The following is a 25,005-nucleotide window of genomic DNA, read 5'->3' as shown; positions in this document are numbered from 1 at the left end:
CCTTAGGTTTAAAAATAATAATACCCCCCGTTCCGTTAATATTAGTAACTAACTATTCCAAATTTTTAAAAGATTGTCTTTACCAAAATTCAACCGTGGTTAGTAAAAAGAGCATATAATAAACTCAATTCTATTTAGTGTGTAAGCAAGTTGACTTTATATATTTATATACACTTGGTGTAACTTTAAACAATGTTATACCACTCAAAACATATATCTTAACAATTGTTTCTCCCTCAAAACACATACACAAATTTCAATCTAAAAAAAGGTGATAAGTATTGATTTTTCAGTCACACCTTACCAATGGGTATATTAGTTTAGAAGTTTTAACTTTGAAAGGGAGAGTAATTTTGAAAATCTACCCTTAGTCAAAGGGCAAGTTAATACAAAACAATTTTAACATAAATTCAATAGAGTTTAGGGATGTTGTGAGTCGAAAGTTTTTTTTTTTTCTTTACGTTTGTGATGAAGTGTCGTTCTCTCAAATCTCAAGGTATGACTCGTATGAGATTTAATTCCCTTTTTTTCCCCTTAAACTCCATCTAAACACATTTTATTTTATATTTTTATTGTTTACCATTTTATGTACACTTTTCTTTCTTTAGGCTTTGACCTGGGTTAGGGTTTTGTTTTGTTTTGTTTTCTCTCTCACTCACTCACTTAAACAAACTCACACACACGCCCTTCCTCGTTTTGAGTCCAAAATTCATTTCCTTTATTTAGGGGTGTAAAAAAAACTAGTAATCCAAAAACAAAATGGCCAAAACCCCCCGAACCGAGTCAAATTTTTTCAATTCGGTTTTGATTTGAAACCAAAATATTTCGATTTCGGTTTTGGTTTCAGTGTCCCACACAAAAACACCAACCCGACCAAAAGAACCAAAATATATTAAATATTAATATATACATGTTATATAGAGAAAGTTCTTGGTAGCATAGTGGCAAAGAAGCGTGTGTTCACACTTTTAACTTAGGTTTGACCCATGGTAAGTGCATATTTATAACACTTTTAACTCAGGTTGGACCCATGGTAAGTGCATATTTATTTTTTCTCATCTACTTCCTTAGAGAATTCACAATAAGGAAGCTATAAAATATAGCTTTTAGCAACTTAAAAAGCAATTTTATCTATTTTAATAACTCACTTTAGAAAACACCCAACATCAAAGACTCTATTATGACGTTCATCTTATTAAAATAATATAAAAAAACTTATTGAAATAAAAATAAAACTTCCCCCACAAAAATTCACAGCACCTAGCCACCACAGCCCTTTCACCACCACTACCACCACCATCGTGACAGCCACAACCCACCACAAAAGTTTTAAAAAAAAAAAAAAAACCCAACATCAAAGACTCTATTTTGACGTTCATCTCATTAAAATAACCCCACAAAAATTCACAGCAACCAGCCACCACAGCCCTTTCACCACCACCAACATGACAGCCACAACCCACCACAAAACAAAAAAAACCCAAAACAACGACAACGACAACGACAACCACTATTATCAACAACCAACCACAAAAAACCCACCAAATCATACCATTAAAACTGGCACCATCGATACAAACACCAAAATCCGATAAAAACACCGATACAAACACCAAATACGAACGCCAAATCAGACCATTAAAACCCACCAAAATCCACCATTAAAACTGGCATCACCGATACAAACACAACCAAAACCCACTAGCCAAGACCACCACATAAGCCAGTTGCTGTATTACTTTTTCTCATATCGGTAGATTTGGTAATTTTGTTGCTCACAACTTAACTAAACATGCTAGATACATTAAAGATTTCTCAGTGTAAATGAAGGATGTTCCTCCACACCTCTATTTTATACTTTTAACCGATATCGGTTGATTTTATTTTAATGAAATTCCAAATTTTATTCTCTAAAAAAAAATCAAGTTAAAAACAAAAGTGAGATTATCATTATCAATATAGATTGTTGCATTTGATAAGTACGAAATTTATTTTCTACCACGTTGCAAATGTCAAATATGTATATATATATATATATATATATATATATATATATATATATATATATTTATATCTTTTTTTTTAAGGAGGGGAGGGTAAGTTATACTAATTTAGTAAACTATATAATATTTAAGATTGTGGATTCCACGTCAATGAGGGATTGTTAATTTGTAACATGGAACCTATTGGCTAACATGAGGCTTAATTATATCATCGATCTTCTATGTGTATTGAGAAAATTATTACTTTCATCATGGACTCTTTGTATCTTTTCATATATGGGTGGGCTGTATGCATTGATCTATATATACGTGGAAGTGTGGAACTCATCTCATGTAAGAGAGAAGAGAAGTATATATTAAGCAAATATCTAATAGTTCCTCCATTACATATCACTAAAGTGAATGCTTTCGTTCTTCTATGTCTATTTTTCGTGTGTGTAGTGCATTTGGTAAACCAAAATTATCAAAGATTGTGAAATGAGAAAGACATCATTTATTGAGTATATGGAAGTGTCACGAACATGGCTAAGTATAGGACAAATTCCATGTCAATATAATCATAAATATAAACATATATAAGTTAAATTGTAGTGTGAATAATATGAGCTAAAACCCTTTTTTTTTTAGTTTTGATATATGACAAGCATGACAAATATGGAGGTCATACAATTCACAATATATTACAGTTATAATATATGATGTTTTCACTTGAACCCGGTCTTTTATATGCATAGTAGAAAGATGGAGATGAAGAAAGTTTGACAAGGTGGGACGGGAAGATCCCTAATAACTTCCTAGCTATAATTATCTTGTGGGTGCGAGAGTGAGAAATTAAATGCACTCAGAGAAATAGTCTATTATTTGAAGAATTCTAGACACTCTCATTTAAAAATAAATAAATATATTTCCTCAAAAAAAAAAAAAAGAGTATAAGGAATAATTCCATTTTCATTTATAACATATAAGGAATAATTCCTATTATAGAATTACTTGTAAAATGCCCAAAAGTATGTTCTAGGAAGGGTAGGGTCAAAGCAAAGGTGTGGGGTTTTTTTTTGGATATTTAATGTTGGAAAAACAATATATATATATATATATATATAATTAATCTAATTGACATTATTATAAGAGACAATATCAATCAAGACAATGTCAACAAATTATGGAACTATATGACCATTATTACTTGAGAAAAAAAGACTATCATACATATATTGAGTGAACAATTTCTTTTGTGACAAAAAATATAAAAAAGTTGTGTGAGGATAAATGAACCGAGAAGGAGTGTTAGGTCGTGGGCCGTGCCCGAGAATATATAGGAGCCTGAGGATGGTTGAAAGGTTTGATAAGTTTTGGGGTGAACAAGCTGAGGACAAGAAAAGATAATAACAAACTAGTGGTAGTTCTCAAGGAGCCGAGCTTCCTCGGGAAAGCATTGTGGAAGGTTGGAACCCAACCACCTTGAGAATGCTATGCAAGAGATAACCATTCTTTTGAGGATAAATTTCAAGGAAAGAGGCTAACAATAAAGAAAGAAATATCTGAGAAGAAGGTTGCTACCACCACATTAAATGCTATGGAAATGACACATGAACAGTAATATCTCAGTTTACAGCTATTCACAAAGCTTTCAAGAGGTTTTTGAAGGGACAAGCATCTAAGAGATTACCTATAAGATCAACAAATGGAAGGTTGGGATGAAAAATGATAGACTATATAAGGAAAAGACCCCCATACAAATTGGGGCATGTAATCTTAGAAGGAAAAAAAAGAAGAATACCTTATATTTAGATAAACTTAGTGAATATAAGAACATCTCATCCTCGGATTTGATGGAGGAATGTTATTTCTATTAAATTGTGTCTTTTGTCTTCTTGGCATGAATCCATTCAATTATGGCCCATACTTAATTTGCTGAGACGTTTTCCTCTAAAATTCATTCTCTAACAAATATATTGTTTTAGGTTTGTTGGGCTATCATCCATTGTTGGTGGGCTAAGGGTCTAATTCTAGTCCTTACAAGTTGCAATATCAAGTATTGAAATAAATAATTTTTTTTGAGAATCTTAAAATAAATAATTGGATCTCTCTCTCTCTCTCTCTCTCTCTCTCTCTCTCTCTCTCTCTCTCTCTTAAAAATCAAATAGAATACAACTAGGATTGGATTGCATGGGCTATACTGTCATTTTCTTAGCTTGTCATGCGATAATGTTCACGAATCATGAGAGCAAGAACACTTAAAATGAAAGATGATGTTGCCTACATTATAGTTTCCTTGGATTTTTCCTAGAGTTGATAACATAAAAGTCAAAAGAGTTTGTTGAGGCTTAAGGATAAAAAGTAAAAGGAAGAGACAATGATCACACATTGTATTGTAAGGATATGTGTGCTGAATAATTAAAATTTAAAATATATATGTCATTCATACATACAGGACCAAACTTGTTGTGATGAAAGCCAACATGTACACCTCTCATTCTTTCCTACAAGATGCATTGTGTTTGACTGCATCCCAACGAACTTGGAGGAAAATGATGTGAGCAATGCCAAAAATGCTTAGCCCCCTACATATATTACGAGGTTTTGTGCTAAGATGATGAAGACAATTCATTGCTTGTACCAAAAATAAGCCATTCATTGCTTAATACATACAATTTTGCTTCATATGGCATATGCATGGATTTATTTGGTTCGCAGTCAATCTTCCTTCTAAATTAGATGGAGTTTGAATTCTTTGCTCCAAAAATAGGAGAGAAAAAAATAATAGCTTGTTGGCAACTTGGCATTACTAGTAATTTCAAAGAACATGAAGATAATGTTTTGAGAAGATTCATTCTTCTTTCATCTGAAAACTATATATTAAGTATTAACTTCCGAAACATATTTTGCGTAAAAACAACTTTAGAAAAAATTAAGATAGATAATATTTATTTGGTTTGCACTCTTGTGCACAGGCGCGGAGAGAGAGAGAGAGAGAGAGAGAGAGAGGCTATGTATTCATTTAACTAATTTATTTAATTAAAGTTAGCTTTTAGTTTATCTAAGCAAATAAAGTAGTCAAAAAAATGCGTATATGCGTAGAGTACTATCATCAGCCTTAACAATTTGATATTTTAGGAAAATATCGGCTAAACTCAACCAAAACATCTTGCATCAATCTCAATAGTTTGTTTGATTTTTTTTTCGTGAACAATACCTCAATACACTTGTTGAGGTGCTATTCACCTAATAAAAATATTTTTTATTCATTCTCACTTGCTCTTTGTTGTTGTAATCTCTCTCTCTCTCTACGGTCCTTCAGCAGTGAGAAGTTGCCTTGTCATGAGATCAACGAGGTTCGTCATGGATCAACAAGAAGTTGACTGCTTTGTCCTTTGGAGGTGAGAAGTTGCCTCGTTGTGAGAACGATGAGGTTCATCTTGGATTTGAAGATGTTGGAGTTGGGAAGTAGATTAGTGAAGCTTAGAGCTAGGATGTGGTGGTGTTTAGGTTGTTAAGATCAAGTTCTTCAGGTTGATGGTTGGGTATTTGGGTTGAATTTGGGCAAGGAGGAAAAGGGGGAAAAACAGCCTTGATAGAGACATTTTAATTAGGCCAAAATGCAAAACTCACCTTCTAAGTTTCACTACTTTTCATTTTACTCCTCTAACTTTGGTTTTTGTCATTTCGGTCTTTTAAGTTTCATTTATTCTCAATTAAGTCATTCATTAAACTACCATCCACTGTTGCCGTTAAGACCACCAAAATGACGCCATTTTGGCATTATTTTAATATTTTTTTCTTAACTAAAAAAAAGTTAGTTAAATAAAAATTAAAAACAAACCTAGATAGTTTGAAGAATAAATGCCCACACACAAAAACAAACCCATAAATTAAAACGTTAATCTAAAGAACAAAAAAATCAAACCCAAAAAGTAAAATGTATATCTGAAGAAAAAAAAACCCTCAAATAGATCCCTTATCCAATCGTTTGAGAGGAAGAGAAATAGATTGAACTTACATAATGGTGTTTTTGATGGATCTAGGAGGTTGAGAGATTGAGATCGGCGGCCCCAAGAGGTGTTTTTGGTGGCTCTGGCTAGTACTCAGCACTCTAGCAAATCTCTCGATCTCTCCTTCTCTCTCCTTCTCAATATCTCCTTCTCTCACTCACTCTCCTTCTCCCTCTCGCTCTAACCTGTTCTCAATTTCTTCTTTTTCTCTCAAACTAATGAGTTAGAGATTTATTTTTTCTTCAAATAAGGTTATGTTTTTGGGTTTGTTTTTCATTTTTGGGTTTTTTATTTTTATTTTTTTAAATCATCTATCACACCACTGGTTACTTCATCTGTTATTAATGACCACAAAGAGTCTGCTTCTAGCAAAGCAATCAAAGAGCATGCAAATTTAGTTGATGCACTGGAATTCCCTCACCACAAGAAAATAGATGCAAAGATTTTGAAACCATACACATTGAGCTGGGTGTCAAGTGGAGATTGATTTTTTTTTCTTCAATGTTGTTCTCCATACATTGCTATTTCTTCACTTTAATTTCTGGGTTTTTTTTTTCATAAATTATTTAAATTAACAATTTCTTAAAATTAATAAATAAATAATAATTTAAATTAAAAAAGACAAAATGACATCATTTTACTTTACATAATGGCAGCAGCTAACATATTGTTAACGAATGACTTAATTGAGAATAGTTGTAATAGTGATATAGGATTAAGATTGATATAATTGTATGTGATAGTAGATTAGCAAAAGTGACAAAGTGAGGTTTTAAGACCAAATTTAGTTAAGAAAGCATCGAGGTTGAAGTAAATGCTCTCAAGCAAGCTATATACATGTCACTTCCAAAGCACTTTCTAAAACCTCATATTAAGTAGATAGGTGACCAAAATATTCTTATTTCCTATGTGAATATTTCATGGTTGGTTTAATCCTTACTACTGTTATTACTTTGACCCAAATTTTGTGAATTTTAGTTCCACTCGAAGAGAGAGGAAATAATTGAAATGATTTCATTTTTTAAAATAAAATAAACTAAAAAGTGGAAAATTTTAAAAATACGAATAATAGATAGTCATGAGATTAATCAAACTTTAGAAATCCCCTAACCCAACTTTTTTTTTGGAGTAACTTTAGCCTAGTTTTAGGATATAGAGGTAGTATGTATTGTGCTAGTCGCGACACCATCACCATGTAATGCTCATGGTTTGTTTGGATTAAGGGGGAGGGAGGGAGAGTAGAGTAGAGTAAAGTAAATTTTACCCAAAATTAGTCTATTTTCAACCAACTCTACTCTACTCCATTCTCCCTCATTCTCCCCTCAATCCAAACGGGCCCTTATTCTATGTTTGGAAGTTTTGAGAAAGAGGAGAGTAGAGGGAAGGAGAGTAGTGGAGAAGAGAGTAAAGGGGAATGATTATCCTCCACCTTGTTTGATGTTTTGAAAATTAAGTAAGGGGGAAGGAAATAATTAGTCTTTTCATTTGTAATTTTTTTTAATACAGTAATGACAAATTTGGTAATTCATTTGGTCAAGCATTTTTACGCTCCACTCTCCCTCCAAATTTCTCCAATTTAGGGGAATTAAAAATGAGAGGTTAGAAATAGTTCAAACTCCTCCAAAACCCTCCAAAACCCTCCAAATCTCTCCCCCTCCTTCTCAAACAAGGTAATTTAATCACTCACTCTCTCTCTCCCTCTACTCTACTCTCTCTCCTTCTCCCAACATCAAAACATAGCATTAGAGTTAGAGAGGTGTGGTACTCATGTTCCATAGTTCTTAGGAGGCATTAATGGATAGATAAACTTCCACCTTCTCAATTAAAAAAAAAACCTTCCACCTTGAAGCTTTCCTTTTTTGAGACTTTGGTTATTTATTTTTATTTGAGACAAATTAACTTAGGTAAAAATCAAACAGGGATAAAAAACATATCATGGCCTTTGTTTGATGTCAACACTCATTATGAGTTACCTAAATTGTTCTCTAGGATATATAAATTTTAGACCCCAATTATCAATATTTAAAAATAATTCAACCTATTGAAAAGAAAAAAAAAATTGTGAGGACCATTGATTAGTTAGCAAATCAATAGAAAGCAATAATTAATAATAAATATTTTCCATATATATATATATTTGTAAAGATGAAAAAAAATGAAAATCTATTTTTTGTGTTTTAATGTTAAAGTTCCGTTATAAGAGCATTAGCAACCAATTCCCTTAAAGCAACTTCTATAGCAAAGAAGCCAAAGTTAAAAAAATTTGAGTCTCACCTACAGTGGGCTGCTATCTATAGCAAGCAGCTGTAGCTTAAATCTCAAAACAAAAAATAATTTTATAATGTAAGGTATTAGAATTTTTTTAATGTATTAATGGTTGTGATTGTTATTTATTGTGTTGTTTATATTATTTTAATGTGTTGAATATTAAAATAAAATATTTAATGTTAGGTGTATTGTTAAAATAAATAAAGTAATCTTTTGAGTTGTTAATAATATTAAAAATTTTAACCTCTATGAATGCTATAAAAGAGTTGGTATCTCATGTACTAAGCGCATAAGACCAACCTCTCACAAGCAGGCACGTGGAGCCTACTTATCTGCGAGAGGTAAGTTTTATGCGCCTGGGCATGAGAGATTTTTTCGCCGTAAAAAGACAGATATGTAAAAGAAAAAATAAACCAGCTAATGGGCTATGCTAGCTTGTCAAACTCAAAGTACTCAAGGGCCTATCGTCCAACACAAGCTATATAGCCCATTATAAAAAACCACACCCACACCCACACCCCTTCTTTAGGTTCCAACTGGACCGCACCGCACTGAACCATCCAATGAGCGCTGAGTGACCGTCCTTCACATTCACTTCCAGCCGAAAAAACTCCCACCCCTCTCTCTCTCTCTCTCCCCCAATCGCTCATCTAATAAAAAGCCCAAATCCTCCCAAACCAAAACCAAAAACCGCAAAACCTTTCTCTCTCTCTCTCTCTGGCTCGCGTCGGTGTTTCCTATTTTAATTTAGAAAACGCACCTCAAATACACACACTATTAGCTGGAAGAAGAAAAGAGAAAAACAAAAAAAAAAAGCTTTGGATCTCAGATACACTCACCTCTCAGATCATCATATAGATCCCAAGCTATAAGGTACTCTCTCTCATTTCCTCTCTTTCTTTCTCTGATTTCATCGGTGAAAATACCGTTACCGCGGTTTCTCTTTCTCTTCGCCGCAATCGGTTTTTCATCGATAAGGTTTTTTTTTTGTACATAGCGGTTTTCGATTCCTTTCTGTTTGGTTGCCGAGAAAATGTTCTGAATCGTTGATTCTGCGATTGTTTTTTTTCGTTTTCTTTGCATCGAAACAAAAAAAGCGTATATTAATAATAGAGTTTGTTATCAGATTCTGTGTTTTTGCAATGGAGCTCGCGCAGCTAGAGGCATTGTGCGAGAGGCTGTACAATTCGCAGGACTCGGTGGAGCGAGCTCACGCGGAGAACACTTTGAAATGCTTCTCGATGAACACCGATTACATTTCTCAATGCCAGTACATTCTCGACCATGCCTTGACTCCCTACGCGTTGATGCTCGCGAGTTCGAGCTTGTTGAAGCAAGTCACTGAGCATAGCCTGGCTTTACAGCTCCGCCTCGATATCCGTAAATCAAATTTCCTAAAATTCTGTTTCACTGAATTGCAATTTTGTTGTTGATTCTGGTGAAATTTGAATATATGAACTTTTTATTTATTTATTTTTATCTGTAGGTAACTACCTTATTAACTATCTGGCCACCAGAGGACCTGAATTGCAGCCTTTTGTAACCGCCTCGTTGATTCAACTCTTGTGTCGAGTTACGAAGTTTGGTTGGTATGATGATGATCGTTTCCGTGACGTGGTTAAAGAGTCAACCAACTTCTTGAGCCAGGTTACTTTGTAGTGCATTACATTAAGAACCCTGTCAATGCGTGAGCGCGTGCTTTTTTTTGTGTGTGTGTGTGTGTGAATGCGTCTTTAACTGCTCTGTTATATTGCATTTATGTATGCGTTTTTCACGTTTTAGATGTTCTTACTGCGTAATCATTAATTGAGTCAATTACCTAATTAGTATATGCTCTACTGTCAATGTATTGTTTTTAATTAATTAGTTAGCTGGTTGGCAATGCTTGTTTGAAATATCTTTAAGATTTCGTTTTTAATTGGTAAGAAGAAATCAATTTATACAAGGAAAGTTTGTATCAAAGACATTTATTTAACTTTGTATACGTGCATATAATGTTATTTTAGAAATGCTTGGGAAACTATACATTTTGGTTGTATAAGCGTGGAAACTGACGTGGCTGCTAAAGTGTCATGGCGCGTGTATCATTACTCATTTATCCGTACAAATTTGACATGTGGAGGGTGCAACTCGAGGGTATTGCATATTCCACTTGGCACCATCACAAAATCAATGTAAAAGGGCAAGCTAGGTGCTTGTCTAGGCACTCGGGTGAGGTGAGGTATTTAGCTAGTGCCTTAAGCCCCTTGAGGTGAGGTGACGCTATTGCCTTGCCCTCCTAATTGAGTGCTTTGCTTGAGGCAATAGACGCCAGAAGTTAGCTTCTCATTGTACTAATAGCTCTATCATTTAATGTGTATCATACTAACACAGAAATTTGCCAATTTAATACTCATTTATATTGGCCATTCTTATACATGATAATATACCTTCCTAAACCTATAAAAAAACGATAATATACTTATATACCTTCCTAAGTGGGTCAACGTATTATTATTATTATTATTATCATTATTGTTGTTGTTGTTGCTGTTATTTTCTGCTTCAATTCAAAGCCCAAAAAACAAATTAGTATTTAAAGAATTATAATTATTTTTTTAAGGTAATTATTTGAAGACTAATGATCTTTTGTGAACATGTAGGCCCTTTAAAAATTTACGTAATACATTGCTGTGCTTCTATATCTACTTGTTGCATGCGGTTATCGGGTGTTATCTTTTAAGTGATTTTGTTTCCATCTTTTTGACTTTTTTATTTTTATTTTTTTATTTTAATAATAAAATTTATATAATTAATTGCGATAAAAAGTTACCAATTGAGGTCTTGAGCTTGAGGGTGAAGATTATGATAATGATGCTGAATATGAATTATTCTGATAGGGTTCATTAGTAACTATTTTATTTTTTTGGTTTCCTCTGTATCTATCTATGTTTATTTTTTTTGATAAATTGGGGAATTTGCCTAGGCGTACTTGTGGTGGGTTTGGTGTAAGAAGGTGGTAATCTTTCAGTGATCCCCCCATCTCTAAGAAAGTCACTAAGAGATTACCGCATCCTTGCCTAATGTGCCCCCCTAATTTCCTGTCATGCACTCATGCACGCAGTGGAAGTCTGGCATGGTGGCCTTTTATCCTTTAAGAAGATGATGTAGGATAATTTCGGGAATTTACCGACGCTTGTGGTGGGCTTGTGTTTTGAGAGTTTTTGAATGTAGGTTTAGTCGTAGAAGAAAAGGATACTCAAAACTTGACTAGATTTTGATAAGATGAGGAACACTTGATAAGAATATACCATATATTGAAGCAAAAAAGTTTTTACTCCATTGTACTGTGGCCTGTGAGCTGTGTTCCTTTGTTTTCTCAGACTGGGGTACAATGGGTAATGCTTAGGAGGGTTGGGGAAGTACTTTGTGGGTGGAGGAATTGGTCTGGAAAGTGTAGTGGCTCTATTTGGAATATGATCCCCATTTGCTTAATGTGGGTAATTTGGAGAGAAATTGTTTGAGCTCCCAATTGGTTAACTGAAATTATTGATTGTAAGGTTGTTTGGGCCTAAACACTTGACAGCACATATGCATGTTTTGTTGTACTGTTTATTGTTTCAGTTTTCTTTCATAATGTATTTTTTTAGGGGTGCCTTATGTATACACAGTGTACATGAGGCTTCCCTTTTAGCAGTAAATTAAAAAAAAAAAAAAACGCTAAGGAAAAAAAATATAGCTGAACAGTTGTTTCCCTTGTCCTTAATTGATATCCTTCACCTTCTTGGAACGCATTTGTTTACTATCATCCTACATTTTACTGTGCATCCATGAATTTTCTGCTTCTTGTGCATAATTTTTTTTTTTTCCTTGAGTTTCTTATATAGTACATTGCTTTTCAATTTGTGTAACCATAATCTTTAGTGCCTTCTTGCAAAATATTTGGTTCTCATATTGTATACTTTCTGTATGCTAGGGTTGCACCCCTTTTTGATGGAATGCTTACTTATATAAAAAAAGATAGCATCTGACATTTTTCTCATCATCCATCTTGGCTTCTCTGCTTTTTAGTCATACTTTTAATGCCCCGAATTGTTTCTTTCCTATCCTGTTAGATCAATTTTCATAATCTTTTAGTTTAGTTGATTTCTTTTCATTAAGGGTGTTGCTACTAATTGTTCCCAACTGGTGGTGTTTACATGGATGGTCACTAAGAAATAATTTATTTTTAACAGGCAACGTCTGGTCACTATGCTATTGGTTTGAAGATATTAAATCAACTTGTGTCTGAGATGAATCAGGTAAGTCTACAACTATACCGAAGTTCATATAGTTAATAATTGCTCCCATGTTATAAAGCTTTAAAGATATGTTATTCTTATCCTTATCAAGATAATATTTTAGGATACCTGGAAATGATTGCACCATACTCTTTTTTATTTTTTTTTGGGTTATCAAAGAAGAAAGGTTGTGCAACCATTTTGATGCCTATTCCTTAGAAAGTCATACTAAAATGAAAACTAAGACTATATGTCTTTGTGAGAATGCTGATGACCTTTGGCACTCTGATTTCGCGTTACTTTATTTTGATGTTTGCAGAAAGTGAAAAAGTGAGTCATGGCTGCATTTATTGGTTATGGTCCCTTTCCAAGATTAGGCATTATGTTGAAAATGTTGTTTAATAATTCACTTTCTCCTTCTTAAATTTCTCATGTTATTACAAATGCTATCGGTTCTGTCATGACCAAACTAACAATAAACAAATGAATGCATGAATTTGATGTTGTTCTGTATTATTTTAATGAACTATTGAAATTTGAAATTGTTCTGTTTTTTTTTTTTAATTATATATTATTAAAATTTGATGTAGTTCTTTATAAAAAAAATAAAAAGCAGTGATTGTTATACTAAATACAACTAATTTCCAGACTCATTAAACCAAGTTCAATTGAATTTTTATGAGACGTTTCCAATTTTTCTTTGTGGGAAGTTGTGGTTACAAGGTTAACAATGACCCTTTTGTAGCTATTCCCTTCTAACTTTATCCCGATCATTTGGATGCTAATATAAATTTTAGTCCGTAGCCTAGGATCTTCAAGAAGATTTTCTTAGTCAATCAACTTCGACACGGTTTGCTTTGAATAACTTTGTTCAGTACCATGACTACTTGTTTTTTAGGCAAGTGGTGTTTGCTCTGATGTTTGTTTTCTTTTGAGAAATTTATCCATAACTGATTAAAAGTAATAATATAATCAATTTCAATACTTTTAACACTAATTTCAATAAAAAAAACCTAACATGAATGTTGTACTAACTAATAAAATGTCTACCAGCATTTGCTATCTAAATTTGGATAGCATGCTTGGATATTAAGTTCTAGGTGTCAATGTGAACTTTTAAAAATTGAATCAACCACATATACCTTACTTGGTTGAAGGCATATTATTAATCCAGTATAATACATGCATTTACAAGAATTTTCATCTTTCAAGTCAACCACATAACATTTACAGAACAGCTGCAGCAATCTGCTGATCTACGTGCTTTTTATAAGCATGTTTTAGCTTAAAATTCTATGATACATCTCCCGATGTTATGACAGATTAATTTCATCGTCATGTGTACAAAATTGTGATTGTGTCTAACATTAGGAAGCATATTGTTTAGATTTTTAGTATTTGTTGCTTGGTTTTTGCATTTCTGTTCTCATAGTTTGGGAATATAAGCAATGCATTTTCAATTGTTGTGAGAACCAGTATTGTCTTAAGTAATCATCTTTGTTTAGGTTTGCTGGTCATAAAGGCTTTTCATAGATTTTCTTTTTTCCTTTTTCTTTGTGCCTCATCCCTAAATATTATTTTAATTATTTTGATCTAATTACTTACAACTGCTTGTATGTTTTTGACTTCTAAATCCTTAGCCAAATCCTGGTTTGCCTTCAACACACCATCGAAGGGTAGCGTGCGCATTTAGGGATCAATCTCTTTATCAAATCTTCCAAATATCTTTAACATCATTGCGTCAACTGAAGAGTGATGGTAATTTGCTAAATACATTTAAGCTGTGATGAAGACCCTCCATCCTGTCTAAAGTTTTCATTTGCTGCTTCATTGGTTGAATTTTTTTTATTTTTTATTTTTTTTTCTGATGGTTTTGCATCTATGTAACTTGCAGTTGTAAGTCGATTGCAAGAGTTAGCGCTCTCTCTTTCACTTAAATGTTTATCATTTGATTTTGTTGGGACATCAATTGATGAAAGTTCAGAAGAGTTTGGCACTGTCCAGGTATTTGCCTCTTCTGATTTATTTATTAACCATTTGATGGTCCTTCAAGTTCTTTTTGAATCAGATTGTTAAGTAATTGTGGAACATGGTGGTGATCTGACAGATTCCGTCTTCTTGGAGACCAGTTTTGGAGGACTCTGAAACATTGCAAATATTTTTTGATTACTATGCTATTACAAAGGCCCCCCTTTCCAAGGAGGTTAGTAAATTTCATGCTTCTTTTAAATTCAATTTGTGTTTGTGTGTTTAAAACCTAGACATTTATTTAAATTCAATTAGTCCTTAATTTGTTGGAAAGAGGTTCTTAGACAACATTAAATTTTGAAATTGATCTTTACATGCTCCATAAAGATACATGAGAGAATAAATGGGTACCTAGGTATGTATATATGCTACTGATATCATTTCCTTTGTATTTGATTTTTTTTTTTTTTTTTTTTGTGTGCGTGTGTGTCTGTGTAAGGAGGTGGGGGAGGGGGGTTTGATTGTATTCTTTGCCTTTGTGCTTTTTATTTATTTATTTTAATAACTAATACGTTTTATTAATAAAAAAATGCATCAAGTACAAAGGGGTTATTCTAGATGAATAACATAATTAAGTTGTAAGAGTACAATGATCTAGGAAATTTCAAAATTAGAGAAGGGAAAGGATATGCCCCTGAAGTCAGCATCCACCCAAACAACGTTCTAAAAAGTTGCATCTTTAAATCTAAAATAGTATTCTCACACCCCTTGAGGGTTCTAGCATTTCTTTCATGCAAAAGACACCACATTAGAAAATGTGGAACGGTATTCCATATTGCAATGTTTCCATGGATAGAACTAGTGGGGTGGTTCAGGAGAGTTGACACCACTTGGTTGGATGGGACAAGGTGTGCAACCTTATGGCTAATGGAGGGTTGGGGGTTTGGTAACTTATTCTTACTTTGGATAATCTCATGCTTAGGGGTCGCTCTTTGGCAAATCGGTGTTTCATGTGCCGTTGCAGTGGGGATCTATGGATCATCTCCTTCTTCATTGTCCTGTAGCACTCTTTTGGTATTCAGTGGGTCTTGCCAGGCTCAGTGGCAGGATTTATGATTTTGTTGGAGTCACTGGTTTGGGAAGTATATTTCAGATATTTGAAATTTAATCCTAGGCTGTTTGGTGTGGACTATTTAGATGGAACATAATCACTGTTCTTTTGAAGATTCTGAGAAGACGTTGGTTGAGTTGAAAGACTTGTGCCTGCATAGTCTTTTTGATTGGTCTCGGTGCTGGGGTTTTACAAATTGTTTTTCTCATCTATTGTTTTTTTCTTCTCTTAGATTAGCCTCTTGATCACTTTTCTCTTTGTTTTCTGTGTTCATCATCATGAACACCTTGTTTGTTTCTTTCATCTTTTTTCATCAATAATATTACTCTTATTACCTATATATAAAAAAACCATTCTTTGTTTGGAAAGTGGTTATGGAGGTTTGGGTTGGAGGAAAAAAAATTGTGGAGATGGGTAGTTAGTGTGAACTATGGGGAGGAGTGGGGTGGATGGTACTCGAAACTTGTTCGAGGAGTGCAGCTGGATGAGCTTTAGTGTTAAACTTCTTTAGTGCGCTATCCCAGTTTCTAATAGAAATAATGAATTGATATAAATTTTTATTTTGATAAGTTAATGAATTGAGAAAAAGAGAGAGCTAAGCTATATTTATGATTGGAATTGAATTCTTTGATGTCCATTTTGTGTTTTGCCAAAATTAACTTCATTATACAATTAAGTTTTTGTAAACAAATATATATATATATATATATATATATATATATTTTCCTGATAAGTTTTTTGTAAACAAAATTTAATTAAAGATGACAAATTGACTCTAAACATGGGGTGCCCACACGTTGCAACAAACATGATTTTATTTTTTTTAAATTTGAAATAGTAATAACTTCTTTTTAAGAGATAAATGACACAATTTTAATAAGTTCTTATTGATTATATCACTACTTTAAAATTTAAAACGGTCATTTAAAAAGCTTCTAAACGCACGTGTAACTCATGTGAAGAGGCTAGTAATAATAATAACCATTGTCCATTAGTTGAATTAATTGGGTTCAAGTGTGACTATACAAAGCAAATTATTGTCTCCAATTTTGTCATTTCTCACATCTTCAAGTGTTTTATCAATTGGTTACCAAATGGTGGTTTGTCAAACACTCTAAACACTAAAGCACTTTAGTCCAAAAGCTCTACAGTTAAAGATCTAGTTCCTACAGTAATGCCAAATGTGTCCTTAGTCTAAGCACCTAGCTAACATGGAACTATTTTTAGAACCTAATGATTGCACTATATGGATGGAACTAGTGCTGCTAAAGCTTGATAGCAAGGATAGTTCGAAAAGAAAGTAGTGCCTATCCATTGAGAGCATTTGTTTCTTAGTAGGGCCTGTCAAATCACTGAAAGGCTTTGGTGATTCTCCAATTTGGTAATTTGAAGATTTGAAAATGGTTGAGTTTGCCAATGGTGAGTGTCTCGAGAAGTTTAGAAATGGAGTTGAAAGACATTTAAATGACTATTAATGATAAAAATAGCCAAATCAAGATTCTAGGAAATTGGCATCAGTGGCTTGGGAAGCATAATTCAATCATTTGGAATTTGATTCCAGGGTGCTTAATGTGGATTGTTTGGTTGGAATGAAATCATCACTCCTTTGAGGACAATGAGAAGACGCGGGATGAGTTAAAGGTTTTATACTAGCATAGTCTTTTTGAGTAGTCTCGTTATTGGGCTTTTACTGATTATTCTTCTCTCTCTGAGTTTATGCTTTCCCTTAGATTAGTTTCCTGATTACCCTCTTTTTTTGCTGTTTGTTTTATCTTTTTTTTGTTGTTCATCATCATGAACAACTTGTACTCTTCCTTATTTACTCATTAATAATAGTTATTTGATTACCTATTAAAAAAAGATTCTAGGAAAATAGAGAAAAGGAACAAAAAAAAAAAAAAGAGACTTCATACTCTAAGAGTTTCCACTACATTTGATTTTTCATTCTAACATAGCATCAAATTTACTAGTGTGCATTGGTCATTTTACCAAACAAGACTTAGCAAGGGGAAAAACAAATTTCTATGGAAGAATATATGGAAAGGGTGGGTCAAATTTTCTCGCTTCATTAACATTGAGGTGGGTGTGGGCTTTAATATCAAGTATTGGTGTGACTCTAAGGTGGCTTTTCCATAATTATTTCATAATGATTGTAAGGAGGAGGCTTTAGTGGTTGATCACTTGATCTATTTTGAGAATACTTTCCATTGGAACATTAGTGTATTTAGAGCAATGCAAGACTAGTTATTGGAGTCCATAGCATCTTTATGGACAATTTACTCGATCAAAGTGAGAAGAAGTGGCGTTGATGAATTATGTTGGAACCCATCTAAAAGAATCACATTTGAAGTTAAATCATACTAAGCTACACCTTCCATGTTTGTATTTTCCTTAGAAGAGTATATGGAAGCCTTCAGTCTCAACTAAAGTGGCATTTTTCCTTTGGACATCAACATTGAGGAGGGTGGGGATCAAATGTGGTGCGTGTTGAAGAAGAAAGGGGAATTTGATACTCGTTCTTACTATAATGTACTCAAAGGTTCCTCTTCGGTCATATTTCCCTGGAAAGGTATTTGAGGGGTCAAAGGTACCTAGACTGGTTTCATCTTTTGTTTGGAGTGCGGTTTGGGGGAAGATATTGATTGGTGATAATTTAAGGAGAAGAGGTTTTTCTATAACAGATTGGTGCTGCATGTGTAGGTGTAGTGGAGACACTATGGATCATTTATTGATTCACTGTGTGAAGGCGTATCAATTGTGGTGTTTTTGTCCTTAAAATCCTTTGGAATCTCTTGGGCTTTGCCTAGTAAGGTGATAGATCTTCTTTTTGGGAAGAATTGGTTGGAGAAATACTTGTCCGATATTTGGAATTTGATTCCGTTGTGTTTGACATGGTGTCTTTGGAGGGAGCATAATAGTCTCACTTTTGAGGATGTGGAGAGCTCAGATGATCAGCTGCTTGCCTCCTTTGTTGGCACCTTGTTTGATTGGTCTTGGGTTTGGGGTTTCTTACCTGGTGAATTTGTCTCGATGTTCGTAGATTCGCTTCTTTCTTGTACATAGTTGTTTTTTTTTTTTTGGTAACCTTTGGCTGCTAATGTTTTTTTGCATATAGCAGACCTTTTATAATACTTTTTCTTACCTATCAAAAAAAAAAAGAAAAAAGCTATCAACATTGAGGAGAATTTTAGCTGCCTAGAGCCTTGTAGCTCAACTGGTTGGCAACTCTTGGTGTTTTCAATATAGACATCTAGGGTTCAAATCCCCCCACCCCCAACTATTGAATTATCAAAAAAAATGGGGGAGAATTTTAGCCATAGATAATCTCATAAAACGAAATTTAATTGTTGTACATTGGTGTTGTTTGTGTAAAATCGGTGGGTGAAAATTGCAGATTGCCTTCCTTTTCATTGTGATGTTGCTAGAGAGCTTTTGAGTATGGTTTTTTAGTCTCTATGAAGTTCAATGGGTTATGTCATATGGTGTGGTGGAGCTGTTAGCAAGCTGGCTGGTAGATTTGGTAGATTTAGTAGAGATTTGGAACACAATCCTTCATTGTCTCATGTTTTGAAGGATGTGAGAAATGTCTTTGACCTAAATTTTTTATATCTAGAATTTTCTTGAGATGCTTGGCACCTGTAATTTTGGAACTTAAATGTAGGTGTGCTTCTTGTATACTGCCCATGTATATGGGTTGCTTTGTTTTGCACTTGTTAAATGAAATATTTACTTACGGAAAAAAGGTTCCTTTTGTCATCCACATAGACATACTACCTGATCTGATTATTCACCATTTTCCTGCAGTAATATTCTCTCTTAAACTATTGTTAGGTCCAAATAAAGTCATCTTAGGTTAGGTAGCAGTACCAAAATACTAATTGAAGGGGCAGGTTTAAAAGTGAAGCCTCTATAGCCTTAGGGTTCGTGCCCTTCCCTTCTGAAACATAGTAATGTACATAATGTGGTGATAAACTCAACTAAAGCCAGCTCAACTAAATTTTTAATACCAAATAATTGGAGTTGGCCTCATGGATCCTTTATGCCGCTTGGCATTGTCTAGGGTGACGTTGTTCTCATTTGCTTCATTAACAACCATGTTTTTCCTTGTAACCACATTATTAAAGTGCATATTGTGGATATATGAAAAAGTTTCAATGGTATTCCCTCTTGTTATAAGATAAGAGGTTATGGGATGGAAGACTATGCACTTTTAGGGGAATAGTCAGCTGCTCGAAAAGCTTTGGACACCCTCGTTAGCAAAAAAAAAAAAGAAAAAAAGTGAAGGTTGAGGTTGTACGTTTAAGACCCACTGGTTGTGTGTGTTACTTACCAATCAAAGAAAAATTAAAGGAAACAATAATTCTAGTGCACTACTTTAAAGGCTTGTGCCATTGGAAGAAGGTTAGAAAGTTATGGAAGAATAACAAAAATAAGTTGAGCTATTTTTGATAAGTAATAAGCTTTATTGATATAAAAAAAGGGACACCCTAGTACACAAGGAGTGTATAGGGGTCAGCAATCAAAACCAGAAATTACAAGAATCAAGAAAAACAAGAAGAGGAGAGAATGATTGGTCTCTCATTATCTTCAAAACACCTACTATTTCTTTCATTCCAAAGACACCACATTAAACAATGGAGAATAATTCTCCATATATGTCCATTTTGATGACGACCAAACTGGTCTAGCCAACAAGCTAGAACCCCACAACTGATTGTCATATAATTTTATTATAGTCATTTACTTATATGAAAGAAAAAAGTCATTTGTTTGCCAAAATGAAAACTGTGCTTTTTATCATTTTGGGATTCAGAATTGCTTGTGCCTTTTCATCATTAGGTGCACCTGCAAATAAGATTGGCTTTACCTTTAGAAAGTCTTGACCTTGGGCTAGGTTGGACTGGGAACTGCTGAGTAGAATTAGAACTTAGAACTCTAGAAAAAAGCACCAAGTGAACTCCATTTTGGCATTGGTAACATGTTGCGAGTGCAACTCCCTTCTTGAACAAACCATGTAACAAACCACCTTAGCTGACTATAGATAACAAGTAAGAAATGTAATCTTCAAAGTCAACTTCAAGCAGTTTTCTCAAAGCATGAACTTTCTATAGGTTATACTTGTTTTTAAATTGACAAAATGTTTAAATATGAAATATGGAACTGAAAAAAATTGTACCAGATAATCCAATCATATCTATCATAATCCAGTCATATCTCTTCTTAGCATAAATCTCAGATGTATAGTACTTAATTTCTTTACTAGTCAGTTTACAATGTTGAAAATTAGTTAGGATATATTTTTGATGGCTCCTTGTGCTTGCTATGAGTGGATTGCCATTTGCAAAGTATTTTTGGATTATATGAGCATATATTTGCTTTTGATAATCGTGTCCACTTAAAATTTGAGCAATGATGGTTTGCTATTATTCTTATTTTGCTCTCCAATTTACTTGGTCTGTTTTTGTTTAAAGTAAAGAATTTCTCAGCCCGTCTCTCTCTGTCTTAAACTGGAAAGTTTTTCTTGTTGATTTGTTCTTGAGTGCGCTGCTTTTAAACTTTTTTTCTTAGGGTTAAAACAATTTTCTTTCCAGGCACTGGAGTGCTTGGTGCGACTAGCTTCTGTAAGACGTTCTTTGTTTACGAATGATGCTGCTCGTTCTAAGTTTTTGGCCCATTTAATGACAGGAACCAAAGAAATCCTGCAAACAGGGCAAGGTGTGGTTGGCTTGTCATGTCTTTTTATTTCTTTTGCCTTTTTACTATATTGATTCTGAGTGGCAATTGAATGGTTGTTGATACTCTCTCTCGCCCTCTCTGTGTATGACTGCCCATGTGCATGTCTATGTTACTGCCTAGACATAATTGATTTTTCTTTTTTATTTTACCTTTGTGTTTTCATATTTTGTATGAGAAAATTGACTACTTGTTTGGAAAAGTTTTATTTGACCTAGTTCTAGTAAGCAATGGTTTGCCTTTAACAGCTTTGTCATCAGGTTGTTTAAGCTGAAAATTTTCCACGTTAGGTTTTTGAGTTCTATATCTGGTATCAATGGAACTTGTGTTTTTGAAAATTTATTTATGGCTTTCTAGGGTCAGTGCTTATTTATGTATAAAATATGGTGAGAAAATAAAGTTAATTGAGGTTCAAACTAATCTATCACCATATCAGGAGCTAAGTCATAAAATTATAGGCTAAAATTCTATTATAGAAAAAGGCATTCAGTAGTGGATATCTGCAGCTGTTATGTATGTGTTATGTGGTTGAAACTTATGAATTCATTTTTTGTTAAAGTTAATTAGTAATAAGCTTTTAGCAAGTCAGTTTGCTTCACTGTTAAAATGTTTACATTAATGCCTGGAAGTTTGCTGTTCTACAAAAGTGAATTAAGATTCAAATGTAGTGTTGTGATCTTCATAGCACCACACACAGCTGTTAATTATTGGAACATTTTTAGTTTATGGTTTTTTCATTTCTCTTCACTTTTCACTTAGTATTTACAATTTTTTGATTTGATGGGGGTATCAGGTCTTGCTGATCATGACAACTACCATGAGTATTGTCGTCTTCTTGGACGTTTCAGAGTGAATTATCAGGTATTTTTCTTTTAATATTCTGGACATCTGGTACTCGTTTTTGGGCTCTGTACGCATATTGAGTATGCTCAATAACTAAATTTTGTCGTGTAACTTTCTATTTGATAGCAACATACAAGCAATTACTTTTCTGGACAGAGAGTACTTTTGTGCATTTGTTTTGAGTTTGTATGTATTTGCTTTTTTATGTTCATAGAACAACTACACTGCTGAATTTCTATGAAATATAACGCCATATTATCAAATCTGATGATTTCATTTTTCTTTTTATTTCCAGTTAGTAGATGTGGCATTGTTTACTAACTTACCTGTTTGCTCTCTTCTATGGTTAGATATTCAATAAGAAATACATTTATCATGCTTTCTGTGGTTGGATTTGAATCCTTATACTTAAGATACACAATGACTACAAAATAATAAACTTAACTCATAGTGTCTTAGCTTTAGTAATTAGTAGTACCAGTTAATTACATTAGTCCTTTTCTGCATGCTTCATTTATGGTCATCTCTTCTAATGTTTGGGCAATCACAAAATTTAAGTTGTAATGAGTTATGTTGATTTCAATTAGCTAGGTTGAAAAGACAAATTGAAGAAAATTGTATAGGAAATTTCTAAAATTAAGTTGGGGCAAAAGTTTTTATAAATACTTAGGAGTAGATAATCTTTTACCAAAAAAGTAGCAAGGATCACTAGAGATACTCAAATGGCTAGCCTTAACTTCCTGCTAAGAGCTTTGTGTCATGTTGCAATGATCTTTCAGTTACTACAAGTAGTACTAGAAGAGTGAGGGGCTCCCTTGGCATCTATTATTGGGACTATTCCTGCAACTAGATGCATTTCTATGAGTAATTGGTGGAACACCTGTTTAAGTCCTGATGTGAGCTTGCATCTTTTTTAGTGAGGAAGATGGTCTTGGCCATTGACTTGTATGAGGGCCTATTTGTATTCTACTTTTAAGCCAGCAGTCGAATTAGATTGCCAGTTGTCTTGACTGTCTTCTTTACTCTGCAGCATTCATGGGACACATTGGTTTGTAGTCCTGCAATCTAGTTGCATTAAAATCTGTGGCCATGGGATTGCCACCAGCACTAATATTAGATTTGAAAATCTTTTTGTCTACTTATTAACACTTTGTTTATTTTGTTATAAATTTGTTACAAAAAAAAAGGATGATTGGATAAGCAACACCCATTTCTTTTTTCATCCCTCCTTTTATCACTGCTGCTTTGTGTTAAAAGGTGTTGAAGTTTGTTGATGGATGTCTTCAATTTTAGAGAGGAGACCCTGGAGATTCAATTTTTTCTTTTTACAACAATTCTTTTATGTATGTGGAATCTCTGCGTTGAAGCTCATTTGGGATTCATATTTGGTAGCATTCTTCATACCTGGCATTTGGCACTGTATGTTATGCATATGCATGATTGAGCTTTCCATAAGCTTATACTGTTAGAAATTCCTTTTTGGAGCCTTTGCTTGTGATTTGGAAAATTTTTGTAAAAAGGTTTCTTTTCCCCTATTGAACTGTCCAAATTTTCTGTGGACATCTATTTGATGAAAATATACTGGAATTATTTGTCTGAGTGATTTGGTGGTATGATACTTGTTTGTAATTTTACTCTTTTACTAATGGATTTCAAGTTATATTTTCTTCTCTTGATTTGGTGATGCAGGCAGTGCATATATACAGTGACTTCTTCAAGTGACACGTTAATGAATTATTATGGTTCTATAAAATAATGAGCACGAATGCTCACGTTTGTTACATTTGTAAAATTGTGTTGCAGTTGTCAGAACTGGTGAATGTGGAAGGCTATAGTGATTGGATTCGTCTGGTAGCAGAGTTTACTTTAAAGTCTTTACAATCTTGGCAGGTTGGTTGGTGTTTATTACTTTCAATTGATTCTGTAAGAATGCTGTCTATAAGTGATTCTAACACCTTCTGCAACTAGTATTACTGATTATGTTTATGCTTATTTGCCAGTGGGCCAGCAGCAGTGTCTACTACCTATTAGGGCTGTGGTCCAGATTGGTTGCATCTGTACCCTATTTGAAAGGTGATGCACCAAGCTTGCTGGATGAATTTGTCCCTAAGATTACAGAAGGTTTCATCACATCAAGGTTTAACTCCGTGCAGGTATAGCAACCCATGCCTTCTTTGGGGACTGGTATTTTGGGTAACACTTGAAAAGCAAGGACAGCAGCCTCCCTGTTTCTTCTGTTTGTATTTTGTAGGCTGGATTGCCCGATGATCTTTCTGAGAACCCATTAGACAATGTTGAACTTCTTCAGGATCAATTAGATTGCTTTCCTTACCTTTGCCGATTCCAGGTTAAATTTCTATTTATGGTTTGTGCTTGTTTTCTTGTCAGCCTAAAGTTAATTAAGTTCTGTTCACTGAAAGAAGTGTTTTTGTTTATTGAAATACTCTAAAATCTATCTGCGGATCTTATTTTGTTGGAGTTGTATTGGCATAGTAACAACATTGTTTTGTTAAGTTGCAGTATGAGAGCAGCAGTTTGTATATAATAAACATAATGGAGCCTATTCTGCAAGCATACACGGTATGGCCATTTATCATCAGGATGGCCTTTTGTTTTTGAAAAGAATAAATTAAAATACTATGGGCTACTGCTTAGCTGATCATAATTGTTCTTTTTGATTGACTAAAATAGGAAAGAGCTCGGCTACAGATCGCTGATAACAGTGATCTCTCTATTATAGAAGCCAAACTTGCTTGGATAGTTCATATTGTTGCTGCAATTGTTAAGACAAAACTAAGTACCGGTTGTAGGTAAATAGCCTTTATATT

At 33.8% G+C, this 25,005-nt stretch overlaps 1 protein-coding gene across 2 annotated transcripts in view; it reads left to right on the top strand.

Annotated features, from left to right (window-relative positions):
* Nucleotides 1–8,894: 8,894 nt before the first annotated feature.
* Nucleotides 8,895–25,005, top strand: part of LOC142615797 (uncharacterized) — a 30,429-nt gene continuing 14,318 nt past the window's right edge. For both annotated transcript variants that reach the window (XM_075788631.1, XM_075788629.1), the window contains exons 1-14: nucleotides 8,895–9,136; nucleotides 9,390–9,643; nucleotides 9,750–9,910; nucleotides 12,478–12,543; nucleotides 14,163–14,280; nucleotides 14,417–14,526; nucleotides 14,630–14,725; nucleotides 21,193–21,316; nucleotides 22,128–22,195; nucleotides 23,981–24,067; nucleotides 24,178–24,330; nucleotides 24,429–24,524; nucleotides 24,698–24,757; nucleotides 24,869–24,987. In XM_075788631.1, the coding sequence (XP_075644746.1) occupies nucleotides 9,406–9,643; nucleotides 9,750–9,910; nucleotides 12,478–12,543; nucleotides 14,163–14,280; nucleotides 14,417–14,526; nucleotides 14,630–14,725; nucleotides 21,193–21,316; nucleotides 22,128–22,195; nucleotides 23,981–24,067; nucleotides 24,178–24,330; nucleotides 24,429–24,524; nucleotides 24,698–24,757; nucleotides 24,869–24,987 (1,496 nt within the window). In that variant the 5' untranslated portion in view covers nucleotides 8,895–9,136; nucleotides 9,390–9,405. The remainder of the gene's footprint in view (nucleotides 9,137–9,389; nucleotides 9,644–9,749; nucleotides 9,911–12,477; nucleotides 12,544–14,162; nucleotides 14,281–14,416; nucleotides 14,527–14,629; nucleotides 14,726–21,192; nucleotides 21,317–22,127; nucleotides 22,196–23,980; nucleotides 24,068–24,177; nucleotides 24,331–24,428; nucleotides 24,525–24,697; nucleotides 24,758–24,868; nucleotides 24,988–25,005) is intronic.

Source organism: Castanea sativa, chromosome 11, assembly GCF_040712315.1.
Source record: "Castanea sativa cultivar Marrone di Chiusa Pesio chromosome 11, ASM4071231v1".
Taxonomy (NCBI): domain Eukaryota; kingdom Viridiplantae; phylum Streptophyta; class Magnoliopsida; order Fagales; family Fagaceae; genus Castanea; species Castanea sativa.
This window is presented reverse-complemented; position numbering and strand designations above follow the sequence as displayed.